The sequence below is a fragment of the Mercenaria mercenaria genome, chromosome 14 (assembly GCF_021730395.1).
Source record: "Mercenaria mercenaria strain notata chromosome 14, MADL_Memer_1, whole genome shotgun sequence".
Taxonomy (NCBI): domain Eukaryota; kingdom Metazoa; phylum Mollusca; class Bivalvia; order Venerida; family Veneridae; genus Mercenaria; species Mercenaria mercenaria.
Window position 1 is genome coordinate 58,507,239 of NC_069374.1, and position 25,323 is coordinate 58,532,561.

At 33.7% G+C, this 25,323-nt stretch overlaps 1 protein-coding gene across 11 annotated transcripts in view; it reads left to right on the plus strand.

Annotated features, from left to right (window-relative positions):
• The window catches only part of LOC123527870 (agrin-like), a 336,920-nt gene that overhangs the window by 209,802 nt on the left and 101,795 nt on the right, over positions 1 to 25,323 (plus strand). Inside the window, exons 1-2 of one of the 11 annotated variants that reach the window (XM_053523613.1) lie at positions 7,028 to 7,155; positions 10,410 to 11,068. The exons of 9 other annotated variants lie outside the window; for them this stretch is intronic. In XM_053523613.1, coding sequence (XP_053379588.1) covers positions 10,516 to 11,068 — 553 coding nt within the window. In that variant the 5' untranslated portion in view covers positions 7,028 to 7,155; positions 10,410 to 10,515. Of the gene's footprint in view, positions 1 to 7,027; positions 7,156 to 9,782; positions 10,063 to 10,409; positions 11,069 to 25,323 lie in introns of those variants that run through there. One more of the 11 variants, XM_045307577.2, reaches the window with a different exon arrangement.

Below are 25,323 nucleotides of genomic sequence, written 5' to 3' on the forward strand. Positions count from 1 at the left end.
CTTACCTATCTTTTTTCTCTTTGGTACTAAGGGAGACAGTTTGTTACTGCATATAATAAACATCTACGTTGAATTACATTCCCTTCCTCATTGATTTGCTTTTCATTTTAGACAGTATCAACATACATTCAGTACATAGAGAAGAGGAATATATTAAAGTCTTTAAAAAAGACACTCATCTGTTAATAAATGTATTTTAAAAATGCCGAAAGGAACTGTTTTCTGTTCAGGATGTAATAAATCCTATATTTTGCCTGATCCAACTTTTTCCATGACCTTCTTTATCCCCCCGCCAAAGGCGAAGGAGATATTAAAAATGCTCGCCGTCCGTCCGTCCGCAACGATCTTTGTCCGGAGCATAACTCCAAAAGTACTGGAGGGATTTTCTTCAAACTTCATACACTGATAGAACACATTGGGAGGAAGTGCAGTGTGCAAGAACAATAACTCTACCTTGCCTATTTTTTGGGTTATTCCCCTTTATCATATTTTCTTAAAAAAATTTGTCCGGAGCATATCTTCTTCATGCATGGAGGGATTTTGATATATCTTAGCACAAATGTTTACCACCACGAGGCGAAGTGTCATGCGCACGAACCAGGTCCCTAGGTCTAAGGTCAAGGTCACACTTAGAGGTCAAAGGATACAAGAATGAAAACCTTGTCCGGAGCATTTCTTCTCCATGCATAGAGGGATTTTGATATAACTTAGCACAAATGTTCACCACCACGAGACAGAGTGTCATGCGCAAGATCCAGGTCACTAGGTCTAAGGTCAAGGTCACACTTAGAGGCCAAAGGTCAGATACAAGAATGACTTTGTCCGAAGCATTTCTTCTTCATGCATGGAGGGATTTTGATGTAACTTGGCACAATTATACACCATCATGAGACGAAGTGTCATGCACAGTTCCCTTCTTTAGAATTACTTCCCTTTGTTGTTACTTTAAGTAGCTTTTATTGTAACTTTTTCATTACTAGTCGTAGGTAAAAATCGAGACCACTTTTCTGTAGTACAACATGCATGCTATATCCAATTTTGAGGTGTATTTTGACCAATCTCTACCTGATAAAGATTTTTGTATGGACTTGCAATTTTTTTTTTTTTTTTTTTTTTTTTTTAAGATTAACTTCCCTTAGTTGTTACTATAAATAACTTATATTGTAACATTTTTATAATTGACCGTAGGGAAGGCGAAGGGGATATTAAAAATGCTCTCCGTCCGTGCGTGCGTCCGTCCGTCCGTCCGCAACGATCTTTGTCCGGAGCATAACTCCAAAAGTACTGGAGGGATTTTCTTCAAACTTCATACACTGATAGAACACATTGGGAGGAAGTGCAGTGTGCAAGAACAATAACTCTACCTTGCCTATTTTTTGAGTTATTCCCCTTTATCATATTTTCTTAAAACATTCTGTCCGAAGCATAACTCCAAAAGTACTGGAGGGATTTTCTTCAAACTTCATACACTGATAGAACACATTGGGGGGAAGTGCAATGTGAAAGAACAATAACTCTGCCTTGCCTACTTTTTTAGTTATTCCCCTTTATCATATTTTCTTAAAAAAAATTGTCCAGAGCATATCTTCTTCATGCATGGAGGGATTTTGATATATCTTAGCACAAATGTTTATCACCACGAGGCGAAGTGTCATGCGCAGTTCCCTTCTTTAGAATTACTTCCCTTTGTTGTTACGTTAAATAGCTTTTATTGTAACTTTTTCATTACTAGTTGTAGGGAAAAATTGAGACCACTTTTCTGTAGTACAACATGCATGCCATATCCAATTTTGAGGTGTATTTTGACCAATCACTACCTGATAAAGATTTTTGTATGGACTTGCAATTTTTTAAATTTTTTTTTGATATTTTTTTTTAAATTAACTTCCCTTAGTTGTTACTATAAATAACTTATATTGTAACATTTTTATAATTGACCGTAGGGAAAAAACAAGACCACTTTTCTGTGGTACAACATAGATGTTACTCTCCAATTTTAGGTGTATTTTATTATATATAAGGTATTTCTACCTGGTAAGGAGTTTTTTTGTGGACTTAAAAAAACAAAGACTTACAATGGTTACTAAACAACCACAAAATTAACATTCCATTTGCAAATACAGCTGCTAGAATAAAGAAATTGCTGCGACGGGCATATATTGTGACATTCTGGCACTCTTGTTCCCTGTTAGCTTTCCATTCCTTCTTTTTACAGTAGCCATATAGAAAAACATCATAGCTATACTCTTCATGAAAATTAATAAAATTTAGCAGTAAACCACCTCACTACTGACTTATTCTTTCTTCCACATCTTTAAAACCCCTGATGCGGACCACAACTAAACTGTTCTTCAAAGCTTTCCCCAAAATTAATACTTTCAGACACTAACTTGCCAGGAACTTTAGCCTTCAATTATAATATGCCCGGCCTGGGGATTAGCCATGTGTAACATGGCTCTTGTTCTAGATATAAGACAGTACCATCTATATGGGAGGCTATTTTAATAAACGTTAAGTCTTCAGTTACAAGAGATAGTGACTTCTTAAATTTCCAAAATTTTCTTCTTTTTTTTTTTTAATAAATTCTTTGAATATTAAAAAACTAATAAGGTAATTACTAATTATAACTCGGCAATATTGGATAGTTAAAGTTTACTAAAAACATATAAAATTTCAATTTCAGCTTTATATGGCAATGGTTTATTATTTCAGGATATCTCTGTGTCTTAAGAGTATTTCAATATAATTGATTAATAGTAAAGTTTTGAAGCGGAAATCAAACTCTTTCCGCTAGCCAGAAATTTACGCAGGGATGGCCATTATCAATATTGGACCCCTGTAAGACATCTTTAGAATTCAACAAGATGTTACTACCACTGTAGATACCTCAAGACTTATGTATTTAATTTATATATTGATCTTGCAAAATAAAGTCTAAATTCTCAGAAAGCAAAACAAAACAAAAAAAAAAAAAAAAAAACACAAAAAAAAAAAAAAAAAACTCTGCTCTGTTATGGTCTTGCTAGATCAAAAATTGTGAAAATTACTCGGAAATTACTGATTGTTAGGTAGTTACAATTCATGCACAAATTATGCCTTAATTTAGATCACTAATTTTGGGCTTAATAGTATGAATATTTTTACCATAACACAATGAGAAAAGTTCAAGCATATATTACGTCTCATTTGTTCCATGTATGCCATATAGAATATTCTTGATTGACGGCATATTTTAATAATTCACACAAATTTGTATGAAGTTTTATGGTAAAGTAGTTGATATATGAAGTTGTTTTGGATACACATGTAGTTTGAAAGCTAATGGATTGAATTAAATGAATAAATAAAATTCATTTCTCTGTAAATGATATCTACTGTATTCATGGGCACTAATTTTCATGGATTTCATGGTTGAGAAAATCCAAGAACATAAACTTCAATTAATAGATAAAATGCCCATTCATTTTATATCGAAAAAAAAATCCACTTGTAATAATAATATTCCCAAAAATAGCTGTTCTAGTCAATTTAAGCCATGAAATTCCGTGCCCATTACGTACTATATGAAATTATTTCATGGTTATTTATGTGGCATGTAATATTACTCATACAGAAATAAATGTTGGGCAAAATTTAATCAATTTCTAATTAAAAAAAAATTCATTACCCGGTATTTATATTATTCAAGTTCTTTACAATATGAAACAATTAGAGCTATTACCAAGCACAACTGAGCCAATATGAGAAAAGAGGTGCCACTAAGACAAAACCGGGCCAATACAGAATTCAAGCATTCTGACTGGGTCAAAAGATATATAGGACCAATATGGCCTTGGGCAAATACGACAACCAGTAGTCAAATTACAAGGCCAATATGAAATCGCTTGATTATTAACATTATAATAATGTTTTACATGACTCCTCATACATGTCATAACATTACTGGCAGTATATAGTACCAGTCCAGCGTTTGTGTCACATGACCTTTCTATATTCAACACATGTTTGTTAGGCTGAAGTTACAACTAGAAGAAAATCTTTGAACATATTAATTTAAATTTCTGATGTTGTGTAATAATACTTATTGAATGGCTAACTCCAGACCTTAAATTGCTTTTCGTATCTAAGATTGACAATATTATACTTACTGAACGGCTTTCAGATAAGAAGTCAAAACTGTTTGCCCGACGTCCAAAGGCAAACAGCTGGTCAATTAGCACACACTATGGAGCAGCAATTTATATAAGGTGTTGCGTAATAATTTGTTCTATATGACAGACAGTGTCACAGTAAAAGGTTGAAAAAAAAATTGGTGAACAATTATTCATGTCATTTACTTAAAAAAGCATTTTATTGAATGGATTGCTGCGGTGGTTTATGTAGTCAAAATTGCAAATGGTTTTTACTGTTGACTCAGGCAAGCCTTTCAAATTATAATGTTTCTAAAATATAACTACTTCACTATCCTTTATTTCCTGTGATTTTATAGATACTGACCAACATTTCCATATTTCTACAGATTCACACCTTTTTGGAGGTAAAGCAAATTTGAGAAAAAAAAAAATGCATAAATTGGCATTAGAGTCATTATTATTAGATATTAGATGATTATTAAGTAGAGTGTGAAGTTGTGCACCTGGTGTTTAGACTGTTTGGGATTTCACCGCCAACATTAAATAGCCGCTATTGGATGTACGCACATATTATATTGGGTGTATTATATACTGACTAAAGGTTTGGGCTAGGTTTAACACAAGTTTAATAGTGTACATTAATGCATGCATACACTCCATACGGGACATTTAATGCTGACCGGCATTTCACTCAGCCAGACAAGAGTTATGGTCCTTGACAGTGAAATATACACATAGTGCTGAAAAGTGTGTGTTGCATTAATATCATGATTATCTTAAACATATTTCGCCTAGAGTCATGAAACCATGTACATTGACAGGAAGTGGGAGGACAAGTATCCTATTAATACGCACCTCGTTTTCTACAAGTGGCTATAATATTTCAAAAGGATCAGTAACCTCGATTAAATAATTTAAATAACAGTTAAGTTTCAGTTATTAGCTTAAATGGTTTCTGGCATGCTGTTTCGTTGATGACAGTTAATTTAGTTCAGTGCTATAAAATTGAATGCATGAATAGAACAGCATGAATTATTTATGAACAGTTTATAGCTTATCGATAAAACAGTTCTTGATTGAATAAACATCCTGCACGAGGTCCAGGATCATGAAACTTTAGACAGCATTTAGAATTTGTTAGGAATCATTATCATGTTTGAAGAAGGGTAGAAATTTTGAGGTTTACAACTGGTTTTATAAAGCAGTGAAACAAATAATTGATAAACTGGTGTAGTGCAGCATTTGATGAAACCTTTGATCACCAGGGTAATAATACTAAAATATATTGATCTTTAGCAATAAACTCAACTTTTGATGTTGCTGGAACCAGATTTAGTGAATGCATGATCTTAACCTTTGATATCACAATGACAAATATTTAGTGAATGCTTTATCTTTACCTTTGATGTTGGAAAGAAAGAGATTGAGTAAATGTTTCATCTTTACCTTTGATGTCATAAGGAGAGGGATTGAGTAAATACATTTTCTTGACTTTTGATGTTGGAATGAAACAGATATAGTAAATGCATGTTCATTTGATCCCAACCTTTGATGTTGGAATAAATGCATGATCAGTTGATCTTAATCTTTGATGTTGGAAGGGAAGAGATTCATTGAATGCCTGATCTTAACCTTTGATGTCTAAACAGAGATTGAGTAAATGCATGATGTCACCTTTGATGTTGGAAGGAAAGAGATTGAGTACATTTTATAATCTTAACCTTTGATCTTGAAAGGAAAGAGATTCACTGAATGCTAATTTTAACCTTTGATGTCAGAAGAAAGGAGATTGAGTAAATACATAATCTTAACTTTTGATCTTGAAAGGAAAGAGATTGAGTAAATGCATAATCTTAACCTTTGATGTTGGAAAAAAAAAAGATTGAGTACATATTATAATCTTAACCTTTGATCTTGAAAGGAAAGAGATTCAGTGAATGCATGATCTTAACCTTTGATGTCAGAAGGAGAGGGATTGAGTAAATACATAATCTTAACTTTTGATCTAGGAAAGAAAGAGATTGAGTAAATACATGATCTTAACTTTTAATCTTGGAAGGAAAGAGATTCAGTGAATGCATGACCTTATCCTTTGATGTTGAAAGGTAACAGAAGGAGTAAATGCATGATCAATTGATCTCAACCTTTGATGTTGGAATAAATGCATGATCAATTGATCTCAACCTTTGATGTTGGAATAAATGTATGATCAATTGATCTCAACCTTTGATGTTGGAATAAATGCATGATCAATTGATCTCAGCCTTTGATGTTGGAATAAATGTATGATCAATTGATCTTAATCTTTGATGTTGGAAAGGAAGAGATTCATTGAATGCCTGATCTTAACCATTGATGTCTGAACAGAAATTGAGTGAATACATGATCTTCACCTTTGATGTTGGAAGGAAAGATCGAGATTCTGAGATTGCATGATCTTAAAGTTTGATGTTGGTAGGAAAGTTTGTTTTGGGTTTAACGCCATTTTTCAGTCATGTAACAGTGGGCAGTTAACCTAACCAGTGTTCCTGGACTCTGTACCAGTACAAACCTGTTCTCCGCAAGTAACTGCCAACTTCCCCACATGAATCAGAGGTGGAGGACTAATGATTTCAGACACAAGAGATTGAGTAAATCCATGATCAGTTGATCTTAACCTTTTATGTTTGAAGGACAGAGATTTTCATAAGTTTAGAATATAGTTACAACGCATGTAAACAGACAGTTTGGCTTTCTATGCTGAATTAAACAACATTTTATGGTCATCATTTTCTACAAGACATTCTATCGGTTCTATCGTTTGATCAATAATAGCTTCTATGGTCTCAAATTAGGCAATACTACCAGCCTATTCAGACACATTACGACCAGTCAATATCAAATTGTCAGGAGGCTGCTCACGCAAATGGGAAAATTGATAAAGATATTACAAGGAGTCTGTGCTTTTATTCTTAGAGAGGATTTTTATATCTTGTGATGAATGTTTTGATGCGTTCCAGGAAATAAAACGCATGAAATTCAAGTAATTTTTATCAGAGTGTTAAAGAAATCTGAACTTATGCATGCGACATGATTGTTTTTCTTTGAATGTTCCAGGCTCTGACTTGATTTGATCATTTGTAGAGTTGTTAAATTTTCTTCAGCCCTTAAAAAATAATGTCACTGATTAATATTTAAACTTTTGTAAGAGGATTACGGAAGGATTTGCATAAAAATTATTCTAGCATAAAACTGCTGTTCTTGTTGTTTTAACAAAACTGAGTCAATGTGTGGTAATTACAGATAGCTTCTCGCACTTATGTGCTGCTAAAGTACCTTTTTATATATGAGAGTTCTGTGGCAAAACATATACTGTAAAGGCAGACATTTTCGCGAAGGATTAATTTTCACTATATTCACGAGGCCCTACATCTTGCAAAAAGTAATCCTTGCATAAATTACCATTAGTATAATTCAAATTCAAGTAGGATACCAAGATTTACAATTTCGCAAATATTAAACCATGCAAAGATACTCAAAATTTCAAATTTGCGAGGGTTTGACCCAGCGAAAAGAAGTTAACTTTTACAGTAAACATGTTATGGCCCTATAAAGGATAATTCAAAGGGAAATGACATCAGTGTGAACAAACAATGCTGAAATTCCAGTACATTTAATGACATTGATGGGCACTTGATTGTTTTTTAGGAATTCATGTTTTATGCTAGAAAAGCTTTAATGCATGTTCATTTCTTGTTATAACATCTGCAGAATCCCTTGGGATACGTTGGTTCCCTTGCCCTACAGGGCTTGGGTACCAATCAAACCATCGGGACTTGGAGGTTTTAACATAAAAAATCATGTGTTATCTCTACATCACAGAAAGAAGGAGTTGGTATCTTTTTCTTATTAAATAACGACTTACTTGTTATTTGGTTGAAATTTTAAGACTTCACGCGCCAATTTAACTGAAGTATTTGAATTTGCTTTCTGGATAGGATGAACTTTGTTCGTACTAAGGGTTTAATAATTATACAAATGTATTAAGAAATGAATGACATTTCTAATTGTTGCCTTGATTTATCATCTTTAATTGAAGGAGTATATAATTCTTCATGTCTTAACAGGATTTGACTAAGTGTTGCTTATAATGTCAGTGATCAAAGGATTTGAATTAATATCAGGTATTAAAATATTTGATTTAATGTTAAATAAATATGTAATGTCTGTTGCTGAAGGATTTCATCGTTGCTCGACAATGAAGGACTTGATTTATTGATGGATTTGATTTGGTGCCAGTTAATGAAGTATTTGTGATAATGTCAAAAGAAAAAAAGAGTTTGGTTTCACTAATTAATTAGCTCACCTGAGCCAAAGGCTCAGGGTGAGCTATTGTGATCCCTCACCGTCCATCCGTTGTCTGTCCAGAGTACATAACTCTGTCACGTCACACTATTTTGACTGAATTATGGCCCTCTTTGGACTTTGAAATCAGTTATTGATTTTTCATACCAGTCCATATTTTGCCTAACCTGTTTGTCATATGGCATTGAAACTTTGACCACTTGTTTGCCATCATAGTCTTCATATGCAAGCAGGACTACATAACTAGGACAAGGACTTTAGCTCAGTTATGGCCCTTTTTTGAAATAGAAAAAGTTAAGTTTTGTATACCGTTCCATATTTTGCCTGAACTGTTTTATATATGGCTTTGAAACTTTGAACACCTGCTTACCATCATGGTCACACATTGCCGTATAGTGCAAGACTATTATCCAAATCCACAAAATGCAGGTACTTTGTTTGTCCGATCTACTCTTTTTCGTTTGTCTGAAAATCTCTTTAAAGTAAAGGTCACAAATGGTGCTCAAAGGTCAATATGTCTGCATTGTTTCTTGTCTGGATCACAACTGAATATAATTATAACCACTCAAGATACTGACATCAAACTTGGCATATAAGTAGATTTTGATAAAACAAAGTGCAGAGAGCTTAACCAGGTCAGTAGGCCAAAGGTCAGTTTCTTAGATGTCAAATTTGTCTGCTGTATTTCTTGTCTTGATCATTCAAAGTATTGACTTCAAACTTGGTATAATAGGTAGAGCGCAGTAATGAAACATATATTTATTAAGACATTTTGATAAAAGCGGCTTAACTGTGGGAAGGAAAAGACAAGGTCTATCCATAACACTGCAAAAATCTATGTGCAGTGATAAAATATTTAAAGCAATCTTGTGAAGTGTAAATATTCCTGGAATATTACAATTAAAGAACCTTGAAATATTCATCAGGATAATTATCAAGGTGGAAGAAGTCGAAGTTTCGATGTCAGGTGACTTAATGACTGTATCCGCTTCATTTTAGAGCAGTTTGCATTACTTCTACAAGAAATTCCTTAACACAATTGTATCACTAACTTCGCACTAACATATTGATTCCTTTCTCATCTAATTTAACCTTTAAAGAAGGAAGCATTCTTTTTATCGACATCTGCACTTATTTGGATAGAACAGTAAAACTTGATTTAGAGATTTTACATCATCCCCTTGAGAGTCGTCAGCGGAATGAACAGAATGAAAGCTGGCGAGGAACTTGTGTGTTTTATTGGAATTGCGGCAATGCTTTCAGGAGATGTTAGGGTCTGTATAGAATATGTTAGTGTGTAAGAGAAGCCGTTTTAGAGGAGAATAGAAAAATCAGACCGATATTATTGGAAAATAATGCGTCACACTGATTTTCATCATGGATATTGTTGTATTTCTTAACGAATATGAAAATTAATTCCACATTGTATCCGTCAGTTTTGAATGACACATTGTAAGAAAGGTCCTGGGATTGACTTGGACACGTTTGAGTCTATGCGTAGGCTACTGGAAATATTTTTCTGTTAATTTGGAATTTTAGACAAAGACGTAATTAAATTTTTGTAAACAGACATTTCGGTTTGAAGGTATAAATTTAGTGTAAGCTGGATGGCAAGTTAAACCAAACCTTTTTTTTCTCCTTTTTTTGCAATGAGTGTGATTTAATCTTTAAAAAATAATTGTGTTTCTTTCCTCTTCCATGGATTAAAAGTTAGTTCATGATTAAAGTTTTGGTGCATCTAGAAAATTTAGCTTGATAAATTTGATCTGTAAGGTTGTAATTTTCATTAAATACCAAGGGCTGAACGCGAAACTATTGTATCTTGTTCTTTATCTCTATACACTTACAATAGTTTCGCGCTCAGCCTACGCATTGTTTCTCAAATGAATGTCAGGTTAGATTGTTACTAGAATTTCTTTCTTTTTTGATTAGATGAAATTCATCGTCTATGTCTTTGAGCTCCACAGAACTGTTGTTTTTTGAAGTATTTATGGATGTTAACAATTTGTGCTTACACCAGAACCTGGTATGACTGAACATGGAGAAACCTTCGAATGAAACTAAATTAAGGAGCAAATTGAAAATTAGTAGCAGTATCATGACAGAATCTGCAGATTTTGTAGATGCATCTGGTAGAGATTTATCATATAGAGGAAATTTTCGAATAATGAAGAAGTTTTACTCTTGTGAAAGCAATACGATTTGGCCTTTAGATGGCCTAGCTTTTCATAGAAGTTTGAAAGGATTTTCTTCTTCATTTTGGTGCTTAAACACTTTACAAACGGGCATAGTTATAGCTTTATTAATCCAAACACTGGTACCAGTTTGTAGCTCATGCTATGTTTTCCCACCTGGCAAGAAAAACCCATGCGAATATATGGAGTGTGAATTAGGAGCGGTGTGTGTTTCATCGAAGGACGGGACGGAAGCCCGTTGCCAGTGCCCCGCAGTGTGTTATAACTATGGAGATAGTGAAGAAAATATACCCGTGTGTGGAAATAATGGCAAGGATTATGATAACTATTGTGAACTTCGCAGAGATTCATGTAACACTATGACAGAAATAAAAATAGCACGCTATGGTAAATGTGGTAAGTATAAGTATATACATTTTCTACATCTATCTCTCCCACTCTCATTGGTGCAAGATTTGATTTTACAATAACTGATTAGGTATTGGACACACTCATTGTATTGCAAAACAACTGCCTGCTTTACACATTTATGATTAAAAAGTTCATTCGCATAAAAAAGTGTGCAGTGTTTGAAGCAATATTACTCAAATAAAAAAAGTGGAAAACCACAGGTTGTTCAACACGATGTAACGAAAATGTTGCAGGATTGGTTTGATTGAATCTGTCTGTTCATGGGTGGCAGTGGAAATGCAAGCTACCCTCCATGCCCTCTAACCCGGGGTTGAGCAGAACTCAACATCTACACAAGTTACAAATCCCGAAATAAAATTAATTTAAAAACATCCGCAGATGTATCAAAGACTTGTTTATTTGCAAAACTTTATGCAGTTTGAAACAATAGTCGAACATATTTTGCAAGCTGAATACACTTGGGATTTTTTGTAGATATATATCTTTAAGTTTTGAAAAATTCAGGTTTACATGTAATCAGTATCTAAATAGTGCAATAAAAATTTTGGAAGATGCAAAATTTAGCTCATATTCAAGGTAGGCATATAATCACCACAGTTAACGAATATTGACTTAAAGGGATCTCAATAAAAACAAAAATGTATGGGGGGCATAGCTAATGCTGACTAGTACTAAATCACTATGTAACTAGTAAGAAGTGTATAGCTAACATTTATATATAAGGATTTCAGTTGAGAGTGTTTTTGATCAACTAATTATGCTAAATGTTGCGCTTTACGCTTGATATTACAAATAAAAGTAGATGCAGTTAACGTAAAGCAATTTGACTAGATGTAACTCAAGCGCTTGACCACCAGGATTTTTTTAGGTTTTCGTTGAATCTATAGGTTTATTTTTTTTATTTTTTATTCTTTTTTTTTTTTTTTTTTACAGAATTTACTATGAAGTATTAACTTTCACTAATTACTGCATATTCATATACATTGATTGAATCATTTACATGATTATGTTGCATTAAATTGTGCAATAAATCACAGGTGTCATAGTATACTTTTGAAAAGAAAATAAATCACCATGTGTCCAACTAGTAATGCACTAAAATTATTGTTATTGCTCAGACTGTAAATAAGGCAGTGCATTTCAGGCTAATTATTCTTCAGAAATACAAAGTAGTTTTACAGATTGTTGGTTTCGGTTGTTAACGAAGTGGCGTTTAAAATATAAATTAATTACTCATTTCTGGGCTTTGGCAATTTCCGTTATTTGCTGTAGTCTGCATTATGCGGCTTCTGCATTCTTAAATTCTGAAAACATCACAATTATCTGCCACTGATGAGTTTTGTAGACTATACATTGATCACTTACTCTATATAATGGCACTATGGTGAACCCTATGGTGAACCCTTATCATGCTAAATATGACTGATTCTTCCTTTGCGACCAGTGTAGATCATGATAAGCCTGTCCGTCCGTGCAGTATGATCTTTATCTGCACTGTTCACCATGCAATCAGTATCTGTTTGGTAAGAACCCAATTTAATAGTTAATGGTACTGTCAGAATTGAAAGTCGGACAAGTTCATTAGCAGGGCAATTAGGGTTAATTAATTCAGTTAGTTTCATAGTGGACTGTTGCGTTTATCAAAAAAAAACAAAACAAAAAAGCAAGCATAAATAAAGTGTATTTATGTTTTTAACATATAGTATATTTACGATGGAGATGACTAATACATCGTGTATCAGCTGTTTTGCATAGTATTACGAAAAAATATAATAAATTCTAGGGATTTTGTTCTTTGTTCAATAATTGCAATTAAGATAAACCAATTTATACCAGAAGCCTGCATAACTTGACAAGGGAGATTATAAGGCAACCCCATTTTTCTCAGGTATGCAAAAGCTGTCTGTGGTAGATCTTAAGCAAAACGAGCCGTAATGGAGAAAGGGAGAAAGATTTATTGGTCTGCTGTGGTAGCGCAATTGTATATGACATGTCATAGTGGCAGTCAAAAGGATATTTACTTTCAGTTTCCTTAAATTTTATTTCATTTATTTAGGAGCAGAGACAGAATGATGTTTTATTTCCTTCAATATTCATGAACATGATGAAGGGGAAAAGTTTATCTTTAGTTAGGCTGTAATTAAAAATTGTTTGTTTGCAGTAACGTGGCCCAAACTTTTTTTGTGTGTGGGTAATTTTTTTTGCATATAGTCATATAGGAAAAATCTGAAAAAATTGTGCCACAGAAAATGTTATGGGTACACATGTAGGTCGTGTTACTGCAGTTGGTCGGAAGTGAAAAACAAGTACTTTTAAGAAGTTACTGAAAGAAAACTGCACATTTTATTTCACAGATTTCTCACAAAAGCTGTTACATTCCTATTGCAATCTCATAGTGGATGCTTTACTGACAGTAGTGATTGTCATATTTTATGGAACCAAATGTATTTAAGAAATTGTGTAATATATGCCTTTTTACAAGCCTCAGTAATGACAGGTCATTGAACGGCCTACGGTATGTAATTGTTGTATCAAAAAACAACTAATATGCAATCTTTAAAGGTATTAAGTGGCAGATACAACATTTTACTTCAGTAGATGTTTCTTAGAAAACCTGCGAAATGAGTTGTAAGTAACATATACCGTATATATTAACAGCTAATTGCCCTTTTTCCTTCGAACAATACACTGGGGTGTAAAATCAAAATATGGCCCTTTCCACATAGTTTCCGCAAATGTGAACTTGAAGGTTGTACCTGTTACTACTTTAATTCTTTGATGTGACAATTGGAGTTTATGTTCATATTCTTGATTTACAGTTTCTCAAATGTATACAGCTATATAGCAAAGGACATCAACATTATGCTAGGGATTTTGCCCTAAGTTCAATGCTATTTCTTGACTTCAGTAGCTGATAGTTTTATATAACAGCTTCAAATACTGATAAATAAGTTATATTCCTATCAAACTGTCACAAAAAAATAGTTCTATTTTTATTCGTTTTCTTGAAATTCGAACAGTTTGTAACTAAGGGTCATATTTTTGAAAACTTTAAAATGTGTAATTTTAGTTAAAATAAGCATTGGTTTTTAAGGTATGTCAACTATGAACTATTTTAACACAATAAATAAACTGATACCATGCAGATTATCAGTTTTATTGACATTTTTGAAAATAAACGAAACGGAAAAAATAAAAGTGGAACAAAACATTTGGTCCCTAACTGTACTTCAGTTATTTCCACCCGAGTGCCCATGATAACACTGGCATTGATCATATCCTATTGTTTGTTTTCTATACATCTATTGCTATACTGTATTTATAATTTATAATAATTTATAATACAATACTGACCGGGTGTTATGTGGAGGATTATTATTGAATACATGCAGTGGTGTAGCTGGCCATACATTGGCGTAGTTGGCCTTTTTAAGTTGAAACGGAGGGGTGCAGGAGACTGCCTATTCCACTGCGGGTTCAGGGATGCCTTACTTTTAGCATTTTATATCAGTGGAACTTCACTAGCTAGTATCAACATTTATATAGATATTCTTGGGGTGTCTGTGTTAGTTCTTTGAGGTCCTTACTAGTATTTCGGTTGGCTTCGAAATAAGTTTCAGACATGTGAGCGAATTGATGTTAATTCTGGGGGTGTCAATGTTAGTTATGGGCGAGTCAGTATTAGTTCTATGGGTGTCAGTGTAAGTTCTGGAAGTAATTAGGTTAGTTACTGAGATGGTGTCTGGTGTAGTTCTGTTAGGGTATAGGATGCCGGATCGAATAAAAGCAAATGTTGCTCTTAAAATGCATTCTAGGTTTGCTTCAACTATGTCCTACAAAAGGTAAACAAAATGCACCTAAGTGGCACTATTCCCATAGAAGTTCGTCTGTATTTCTTTGTCATGTTTACGTTGAAGACACATATGTAATATGTCGAAGCCGCTTGCTTGGTTCTTGACTTACGACAGATGCAGTTGTCTCAATCCTGATGACACTCAATCGACGGACTTAGACTGTCAAGAGGTAACAGATCTGATTGAAAAATTCATAAGATATACTTATAAGGATCTGTCTGCTTTCTAGCTTCACTTTCTATGTCCCCTATTTATTTAGTATAGTGTTTTCTGTGCTTGAAATATTTACAAAAATGAATAAAGCTGTATATATGTAAGGTTTAGGAAACACATGCAATAAGTGTCAAATATTTATGTAAAAATTTATTTGCTGACACCCTGTACGTAGTTTTTTTCAATTTTAAACACTTTCCCACCTGTGACCAAGTGCCATTTTTGCAGCATACGTATATCACGGTGCCTATACCACGTGACTTTTATGGCTATGTGTGGGTATAAAAAACATAAACAGTCGTCGATTCAGGTAACATTTTTCATGATAACTTTCTTAATCCTGCACCAATTTTATTCAAATAAAGACGAGGGCCCGGCCATAAGAAAGATACAATCACGGCCCATCAGTTTGAAAAGAATAAATTCGTATTTTTGTCGAAAAGTGCAGCCGGGCATTTTTTTTGTCAGATTGCCGACGTGCTATGTGTGGGTGCATTCTGTTAAAATCGTTTATAAAACTCTTAAAAATGCGTTCAGCGACAGGGCAAATGGAACCGAGAATGTAATTTTACCTTGTTTGACAGTTGCAAAATGATCGTTAAGAAATATAGCGTATTCCTCTCGTTTTTTAAATAAATAAAAAAATGCTATGTGTGGGTGCCGCTAAATTTATGCTATGTGTGGGAGTAAACTCATAAAAATGATACCGTTGCTTTAGATACTTGCACTAAGTGAGTTTTAACTTACTCGTATTACATTCATAGAAGAAATGAGTATCCATCTAGCATAACTGATCTTTTTTATATTTATTTAGAAAGTCTCTGTGTTATACGGAATAGCGCGTCAGATTCATTGTTGTTATTGATTACGAGCGCGTGTTATCAAACAACTTTGTAGGGATAACGCATGTTTTTTCGTGTTATAACATCTGCAGAATCTCGAGGGATTGGTTGGTACCCGAGCCCGTTACGACGAGGGTACCAACGATTCCCAAGGGATTCTAAAGATGTTTTAACACGAAAAGAATATGCGCTAACGCTATTCTAGCATAAAACGCGTTAAAAACGGGAAAATTAATATATTGTTCCTCAATGTCATTGAATTTCCATGAAATGCGCGGTAAAGTCTACGTTGTTTTGTCACGTTGACGTCATTTCATTTTGAATTATCCGTTTTGGGGCTGTAATCAGGTAATGCGTTACGCTCTGCCATGGAACGTGCATATATATAAATGTGTTATAACAGCACGTGAGCCCGAGAATCTCTCTGTTAACACACGTTTTCTCTCCTGTTAAAACACCCCCGAAAAGTGACAATAACAGCAGTTTTATGCTAGAATAAACGTTAAAACTCTGATATATGTTTGAAGTAAAATATATGAAAAAGTTATTTCCAATCTCCTTCAGTTGTGTTGAAGTGTTTTTTTTTATCTTGATGCATAAACAACGTTTTTCATAAACACGCAATTGAATCAGTGTCCCTAAGGTAGTTTTAAAGGGCAGTATGTGTGACAATATAGTGTAGAGCATAGATCGTAGCCTTGGATGCTGCTCCATTGTAAATTCCACTGCTCACCTAGTTCGTGGTTAGTTGCAGCTAAAATGGCATTTATTGTAGCTTTGCGCTATACGTTTGAAACAACACAAATTACTACTACTTCAGGGTTGTAGTTCAAACCACTTTTCAAGCATAAAGAAAGGGCTTCAATCCCTCGAACGAAAGTAAAGTACCTGCGGTAGTGCATGTAAAAAACTGCTATTAAATTCATACCACACACATAACACATGGAGTCATTTCATCAGAGCCGCTAGCCTATTTAAGAAATAATATATCTCATCCAGTGATTTGTCGCTGAATAAATCATTGTTTGGAATTCAGATGCAAAGGAATTATATCACGAGGGCGCAGTCTTGTTAGAATGAATGTAGGCGCTTACAAAACCAATCTGTAGCGCGTCTGTCGCTAAAAGTACAGCCAAATAATTTTAAAGAAACACTCAATCAATTACATTTCTTGATAATTAAAATTTCAGTTTGTGATTTTAGAAGAGTTCGTCACAGGTCTGTTGTGAGATAATATCTATCATAGCTTTTGCTTTTTTGTGTTGGTTTTGTAAGCGCCTACATTCATTCTAACAAGACCATTGCAGAAAATAAGGCTCCAAAGAAATTATCAAACAAATTAAGAATAAAATTGTATGTTACGAAGGGGGTGAACTGTCCAAGGAACTTCTCTTAAAATGATCTAACAGACATAATTTTACCAGTATTTTGATTGTCTTCTACTTTGTTAGTGATAAAGGACACTCCATTATACTTATCAACTGTGACCTGCCTCCGTGGTCGAGTGGTTAAGGTCGCTGACTTCCAACCACTGTAACCTCTCATTGATAGAGGACCGTAGGTTCGAGCCCCAGCTACCCACTATGTCTCTATTTGTGAGAAAGTATGCAGTTGCTTACGGAGGATGGGAGTCTAGTATACTAGTACTTCCCAGGAACGATGGTTAGGTGAACTGCCCGCCTCATATGTCATAATTATAATTATATTTGAGTTGTAAATAATTATGTATATGGAATTCATTAAATATTTGTGAAAATTATGTTTGTCTTACTTTCCCCATATATATTGTATATCACCACTGTTCGTTTATATTATGTATATGTGTGCCACCGTTGGCTTATAGCCCAGTGGAATATATTTGAATAAACTTCAAACTTCAAAAACTTCATATGACTCCGACTGTTGAAACAGGGCGTTGAAATCAAACGAATAAACAAACAAACTTACTGCATCACAACATACATGTCAGTCCTAATATTAGTTATATTCACAGACGATATTTTGAACATTGTTTATATACAAAATATTTTCAATAGTAAAATGGGTAATCAGGCAAGTAAACTCTCCATGCAATATGATTCACCTTGTTGTTTGGCACGGAAGAGTTCACCATATTGTCTTACCTTTTTACTGTTTCTGTATATAAACTTTTGTCAAAATATCATTTCTTAACTATGTGTTTATTTTTCGTGTGAACAGTTAAGACGCAATACTGACGTACAGTGATCTAAGTATGAATAACGACTCTGATGAAATGACTCCATGTGTTATGTGTGTGGTATGAATTTAATAGCAGTTTTTTACATGCACTATCGCAGGTACTTTACTTTCGTTGGAGGGATTGAAGCCCTTTCTTTATGCTTGAAAAGTGGTTTGAACTACAACCCTGTAATAGTAGTATTTTGTGTTGTTTCAAACGTATAGCGCAAAGCTACAGTAAATACCATTTTAGCTGCAACTAACCACGAACTAGATGAGCAGTGGAATTTACAATGGAGCAGCATCAAAGGCTACGATATGTGCTCTACACTATATTGTCACACATACTGCCCTTTAAAACTACCTTAGGGACACTGATTCAATTGTTTGTTTATGAAAAACGTTGTTTATGCATCAAGATAAAAAACAACACTTTAATACAACTGAAGGAGATTGGAAATAACTTTTTCATAAATTTTACTTCAAACATATTTCCGAGTTTTAACGTTTAAATAATTATGTTTGATAACACGCGCTCGTAATCAATAACAACAATGAATCTGACGCGCTATTCTCTATAACACAGCGACTTTCTAAAAAAAATTAAAAAAGATCAGTTATGCTAGATGGATACTCATTTCTATGAACGTAACACGAGTAAGTTAAAACTCACTTAGTGCAAGTATCTCAAGCAACGGTATCATTTTTATGAGTTTACTCCCACACATAGCATAAATTTAGCGGCACCCACACATAGCATGTTTTTATTTATTTAAAAAACGAGAGGAATACGCTATATTTCTTAACGATCATTTTGCAACTGTCAAACAAGGTAAAATTACATTCTCGGTTCCATTTGCCCTGTCGCTGAACGCATTTTTAAGAGTTTTATAAACGATTTTAACAGAATGCACCCACACATAGCACGTCGGCAATCTGACTGAAAAATGTGCGGATGCACTTTTCGACAAAAATACGAATTTATTCTTCTCAAACTGATGGGCCGTGATTGTATCTTTCTTATGGCCGGGCCCTCGTCTTTATTTGAATAAAATTGGTGCAGGATTAAGAAAGTTATCATGAAAAATGTTCCTTGAATCGACGGCTGTTTATGTTTTTTATACCCACACATAGCCATTAAAGTCACGTGGTATAGGCACCGTGATATAATAATTATTTACAAAGGCATGTGAACTATTTTGTTGCGTCACTGGTGGGAAAGATGTTTAAAACGTTAAAATGATTTATGTTAATATTTTAATAGAAAAGAGAATGAGAAATGTCTACAAAGTCTTCTTTTTTGTTCATAAACTTGTAAAATGAAGTCGCATTTATCAAGAAATGGTCTTCAACTATCATAACTATACAATTTCAGAAGTCTATCCCTATGTCACGTTTTCCTTAATCGGATAGGCAATCTGAATAGGAAAATGTCCGAGGTCCTTTAATTTAATACCACATCAAGATATATTTTAGCAAAAAAGACCTTTTTTCTGTTTCTTTTGACTAATTCAGTAAAATAGAATACATAAATCATGAATCTGTATCTTTAAAAAATACTTGTGTTATCCCAAGAAGCAAGTAATTGGCACAAGAATATTTTGTATTTCTATTGTGCTAAATTTTCAGGAAAGAAACTGATTTAGTATTGATTCAAGGCAGTTATAATCATTCTGTCTTTCTTACTTCTGTGAACTGTGTCTTCTGTGGTTATAACATAATACCTTATTATGAACAAGTGGGAAGCCTGTCATGTTGCGTTTCTGATTCATATTTCAGTCTGTCTCATTGCAGAGAAATTTTAGATTAAACAATTTTTTTTTTTTTGCTGTTGCTTCCTTAGTATACAAAAAGATTGGCCAGATGTACATATTATGTGTTGATTTCAGGTTTAGGAGTAATACATTTTCATCAAAACACAGAAATATTTGATAAACGAACCACATCTTTCCAACATTTTTACCTGACCATTACATGTTCTGCCGTCCTGTCCTGTACAACGGATACTTAAAATATTCTGAAAAGTTGCCCCCCCTTTGAAAATGAATGCCATTTGTAAAGAAATAAAAATAAAAAATTGCTGAAAACTGTGTTCCACCTAGTTATGTGAAATTTCAACACTTGTATGCTATTGAAAATGCATCAAAACGAACATATGTGACAGTTCTTTGAAAATGGTGAGTTTTTAAAGGGTTTAACTGTCCTTTTATGACAAACCAATGCAGTGCTGGTCATAATGGTGACTTTTCAGTTTTTAATCCTAATCACTGCTGGACAGGATTGATGTACTTTTGTACTAGTACACTGACTGTATCACTGAGGGTTTCAGGTTTCTCTGCTGTTCTTATCTATTAGTAAAAATAGTACACAGAATGTACCCTATCATTATAGACCTAGGTACTGAGGATTTCAGGTTTCTTTGCTATACAAGTTTGTGTTCTAGTAGTGTCACTCACTCTATAGATCATTATAGAACTGTATTGAGGGTTTCAGGCTTCTAGCTGTATTGTACTTGTGTGCTAGTACACTGACTGTTACATCATTGTAGAACTATGCTAAGGGGTTTAGCTAGGTTTCTGTGCTGTACTTATGTACTAGAACACTGACTGTATTATCATAGAACTATGCTGAGGGTTTCAGGTTTCTGTGCTGTACTTGTGTATTAGTACACAGAATGTATCATTATAGAACTGTATTGAGGGTTTTAGGTTTCTGTGCTGTACTTGTGTACTAATACACTGACTGTATCATTGTAGAACTGTATTGAGGGTTTTAGGTTTCTGTGCTGTACTTGTGTACTAGTACACTGACTGTATTATTGTAGAACTGTATTGAGGGTTTTAGGTTTCTGTGCTGTACTTATGTGCTAGAACACTGACTCTATTATCATAAAACTATGCTGAGGGTTTCAGGTTTCTGTGCTGTACTTGTGTATTAGTACACAGAATGTATCATTATAGAACTGTATTGAGGGTTTTAGGTTTCTGTGCTGTACTTGTATACTAGTACACTGACTGTATCATTGTTATATTGAGGGTTTTAGGTTTCTGTGTTGTACTTGTGTACTAACACACTCACTGTATCATTATAGAACTATATTGCGGTTTTTAGGTTTCTGTGTTGTACTTGTGTACTAACACACTCACTGTATCATTATAGAACTATATTGAGGGTTTAGGTTTCTGTGTTGTACTTTTGTACTAACACACTCACTGTATCATTATAGAACTATATTGAGAGTTTTAGGTTTCTGTGTTGTACTTTTGTACTAACACACTCACTGTATCATTATAGAACTATATTGAGGTTTTTAGGTTTCTGTGTTGTACTTGTGTACTAACACACTCACTGTATCATTATAGAACTATATTGAGGTTTTTAGGTTTCTGTGTTGTACTTGTGTACTAACACACTCACTGTATCATTATTATAACTATACTGAGGGTTTCAGGTTTCTGTCTTGTTCTTGTGTATTAGTACACTCACTGTGTTATTATAGAACTTTTACTGATGTATTGTTTGAGAAATATAGAACTGTTTCCAATTTTCATCTATGGTTTTATGTATCTGTAAAAAATAGAAATTGTTTTGCCTTCTAGGCATTTTTACAATACCATACCAAGTTCATGTTTAGACTTTTTCTTGAATAATTTAGCACTGTGTTATTTTTCTCGAACACAATTGATCAAGACTGCTTACAGAGTGTTTGTTACATTACTGGGACTGTATAGAAAATGATTATAGGCATTCAGATACATCATTGTGTCTGTGGTAATGACTCTAGATCTCCCAGAAAAAAAAAGCACCCTACTATTGATTTCTCATTGCAAGTAATGGAATTCGCGTTCCTAGAGGGCTGATCGTGTGACTTGATTTAATTATTTCGGATATAGAGATTGATTTAGCCTCGATTCACGGTAGATTCACTCCGTAAATTCCCAGACACTATTTAATTGCTGTAAAATAATGTCCTTTATTAACCTTAGAAACCATTTTTTTAGGGATTTTCAGATTCAGTCTTTGGTTTATATACTGTTCTAAACAGTGACTTTAGAACAGATCTCAAGCTTAGAGTGTTTTCTATGGGGAGCTGATTTTACTCTTCCAGTTCTGAAGACATATATATCTTACCAACACTGGTACCATACTCCTATATGCGCATTTATTGAGTGTATATATTACTGACTAAAGGTTAGGGTTAGGTTTAACATAGATTTAATAGTGTACTACTCTCGCACGTTATTTGTAACAATAACATGTTAATGTTACTATTGAGAAAAGGGGAATCGGGTAGTGAAACCATTATCCGTGACAAAATAGTTGTACTATTTCTGAATCGTATTGACTGTACAAAATACCCTGGAATACGAATAAAGACATAATCGACTTTTCCGATAATGTTTTTGTTATCGCCCGTACGAAAATATTAACCAGATTCCGCCTTAAATAAGCAGGAAACCGCCTAAAATATCTGTCTAACAAAGATTTTCCTGCTAAAATAAGACGGACATGGAATCCTGCTAAGTTTACCAGTATTCCGCCTAAATTCCGCCTAAGGGCTTAGGCGGAAAAGTTAGGCTGACTTAATGAATTTCATGATTTTTGAATAAAATAGCACCAGTTTTGGCAGAAAAATGATAGTTTGTATAGTTTGAAATTCTGGACCATGTGGAGCACAGTAGATTTATGTGAATAGCATAATGGTATCAGCTACATGTGCTGTAAGTGCCTTTATATATATAAAATACACAAGGCATGAAATCAAAAGTAAAATGTGATATTTTTTTCCATTTATTTGATTCATATAATTCTAAACAGATGCAGATTTATTTTTGTCATCAGTTTTCATGACTTTTAATTCTTGTACGTTGTAAATGTTTTGATCAGTACTTGATCCCCATGCTTCTTATTTTGTCAAAAATATGTATTTTTCTTAAATAATTAGAAAAATGAAATTCAAAATTACAGTTAAAGCTATAAATTGTTACAACACTGAAATCTTGATGTACATGCAGCATTGTACTTTGTATTTTTTAGATTCTTACAATTTAACCAAATGGCAGACATTTTTCTTGTTAATAATTTCTTAAGGCGTATTTTTTTCCTGCTAGTGAATTCTCTAGGTGGAATTTTAAGGCGTATTTTTTCCTCCTAAATATTGGGTAGGTGGATTTTTTAACTGGTTTCCGCCTTAGAAAATTTGCATATTTCGCTGCATATTCCTGCTTATAGGCAGAATCCCTGCTATATTAACCTGAATTGCAATTTAAGCGGAATCCGCCTACACCTTAGGCAGTTTTGTCAGATTTTTCTGGGCGTAAGTTTTCGTACAGGCGTTCTCTATTTATACATTGAATGTGTGCATACATTCAAGACGGGAGATTTACTGCCCACCCAACGAAGGCCAGGATGGATATAGTTAAATGCACAACACATTCATATTGAAATGATGTAACAGAAATCTGTAACATTGTCTTGCATGACATTTTTATGTTGCATTGATGTCTTGATGTTGCACCTGAAGCCATGTGAATGAAATGGTTAAAATGGTTGTTTATACCATTGGAAAGGAATGAAATAAACCAGAACACTGACTTGATTTACATGTATAAACATTGATTCTAAATAAGAATGTAAATTTGCCCTCATTTTGTGTCTCAGACAAGTATAGGATAACCTGACTGGTATATTTGGGTCTATTGTGTTTTGTTATGCAAAACTACAATACATCTAAGCAGACAAACACTTACTTTGTACTTTTGATGTCAATATTAGGTGAGATATTCCATTTATCAAAACAAAATAATGAAAATGTTCATGTCGCCACTTCAAAGTATTCAATTTGTCTGTGTGTAAATAACAGGGAAAACTTCTTTCCGGTGCTATTAGTGTTTTTTTGTATTTAGATTTGTCAGAGTAGGAATAAAAATATCACCAGAGAAATACTTCATGTATATCTTGTTTAATAAAATCGTAAACACGTTGTCTCCAAAATGGCTGCAAGATACGTTACATGGAAATCTCAGTACAAAAATATAATTAAGAACGATCTATTGTGCCTCCAGTAGTAATTTCCGAACTAATGAATCAATTTGCTACCCCGAATTGATATCATATACATCCACCAATAACACCTGATCTTTTTAAAATGGGTCAAATATTGAAATCGGCAATGCTACTTTAACTCATGCAAGATACGTTACCTGTAAAAGCAGTTAAAGCTTTGGAATGAAGCAGAATGGCCAAGATTTAAAAGTATTGCTGACTCACTGTTCACATAATATTTAACAGAAACTTAATTTTAAACAATATGAAGTTAATTTTCTTTCATAAAACCTTAATTAACTTTAATCTCGCAAGATACGTTACTGCAAGATACGATACAGTCTAGCAAGCACTTAGACACAACAATATATTTATGATGTAATCGCATCGATTTCTGACAGTACTAAAAACATGATTCAGTGTGTCAATAACTTCGTAATTTTGGAAGCCATTTTACCATTGTTTTGTGTCTGTATACTGCTCTCTGCATCATCTGAAATCGGGGTAAGTCAATTTTATATCTAAATAATGATATTATTTTGGCAGATTTTATTACACCAACTGCTGTTTATGTCTTTATGAAACTGTTTTACTACGACAAACAGCAATTTCAGAAATCGAAATGAAATGTCTGTGCCATTTGGACGTGCAGTTATGGTAACGTTTCTTACACAGACAGTAACGTATCTTGCTGTTTCGAAATATTGTCCTTACATCATAGTTAAATCGTAAAAATAACATTTCCATGGCAGGAAAACATTTCCTTAACAATGGTTGAGGTATCTTACGCACATCTTATTTTAAACAAAATGGTTTGTCCAAGTATCGCGTCCATTTTAACATAGGCATTTCATGCATCATGTAGATATAGTCAGTTCTTAAATGAACAGCTGATGTTTTGAAGAAATGTCTACCATTTTTCCTTATATAAGAGGAACATGTCGCAGATGTGTATTTGCACTAGCACAATGAGCATGTATTTCTAGTTAAAGTGTTTGATTTTTTACCCAATGCTAACAATTGGACTATATGTGTAGTGGTAACGTATCTTGCTGATAGAACGACTGAAATCATATAATCCTATCTT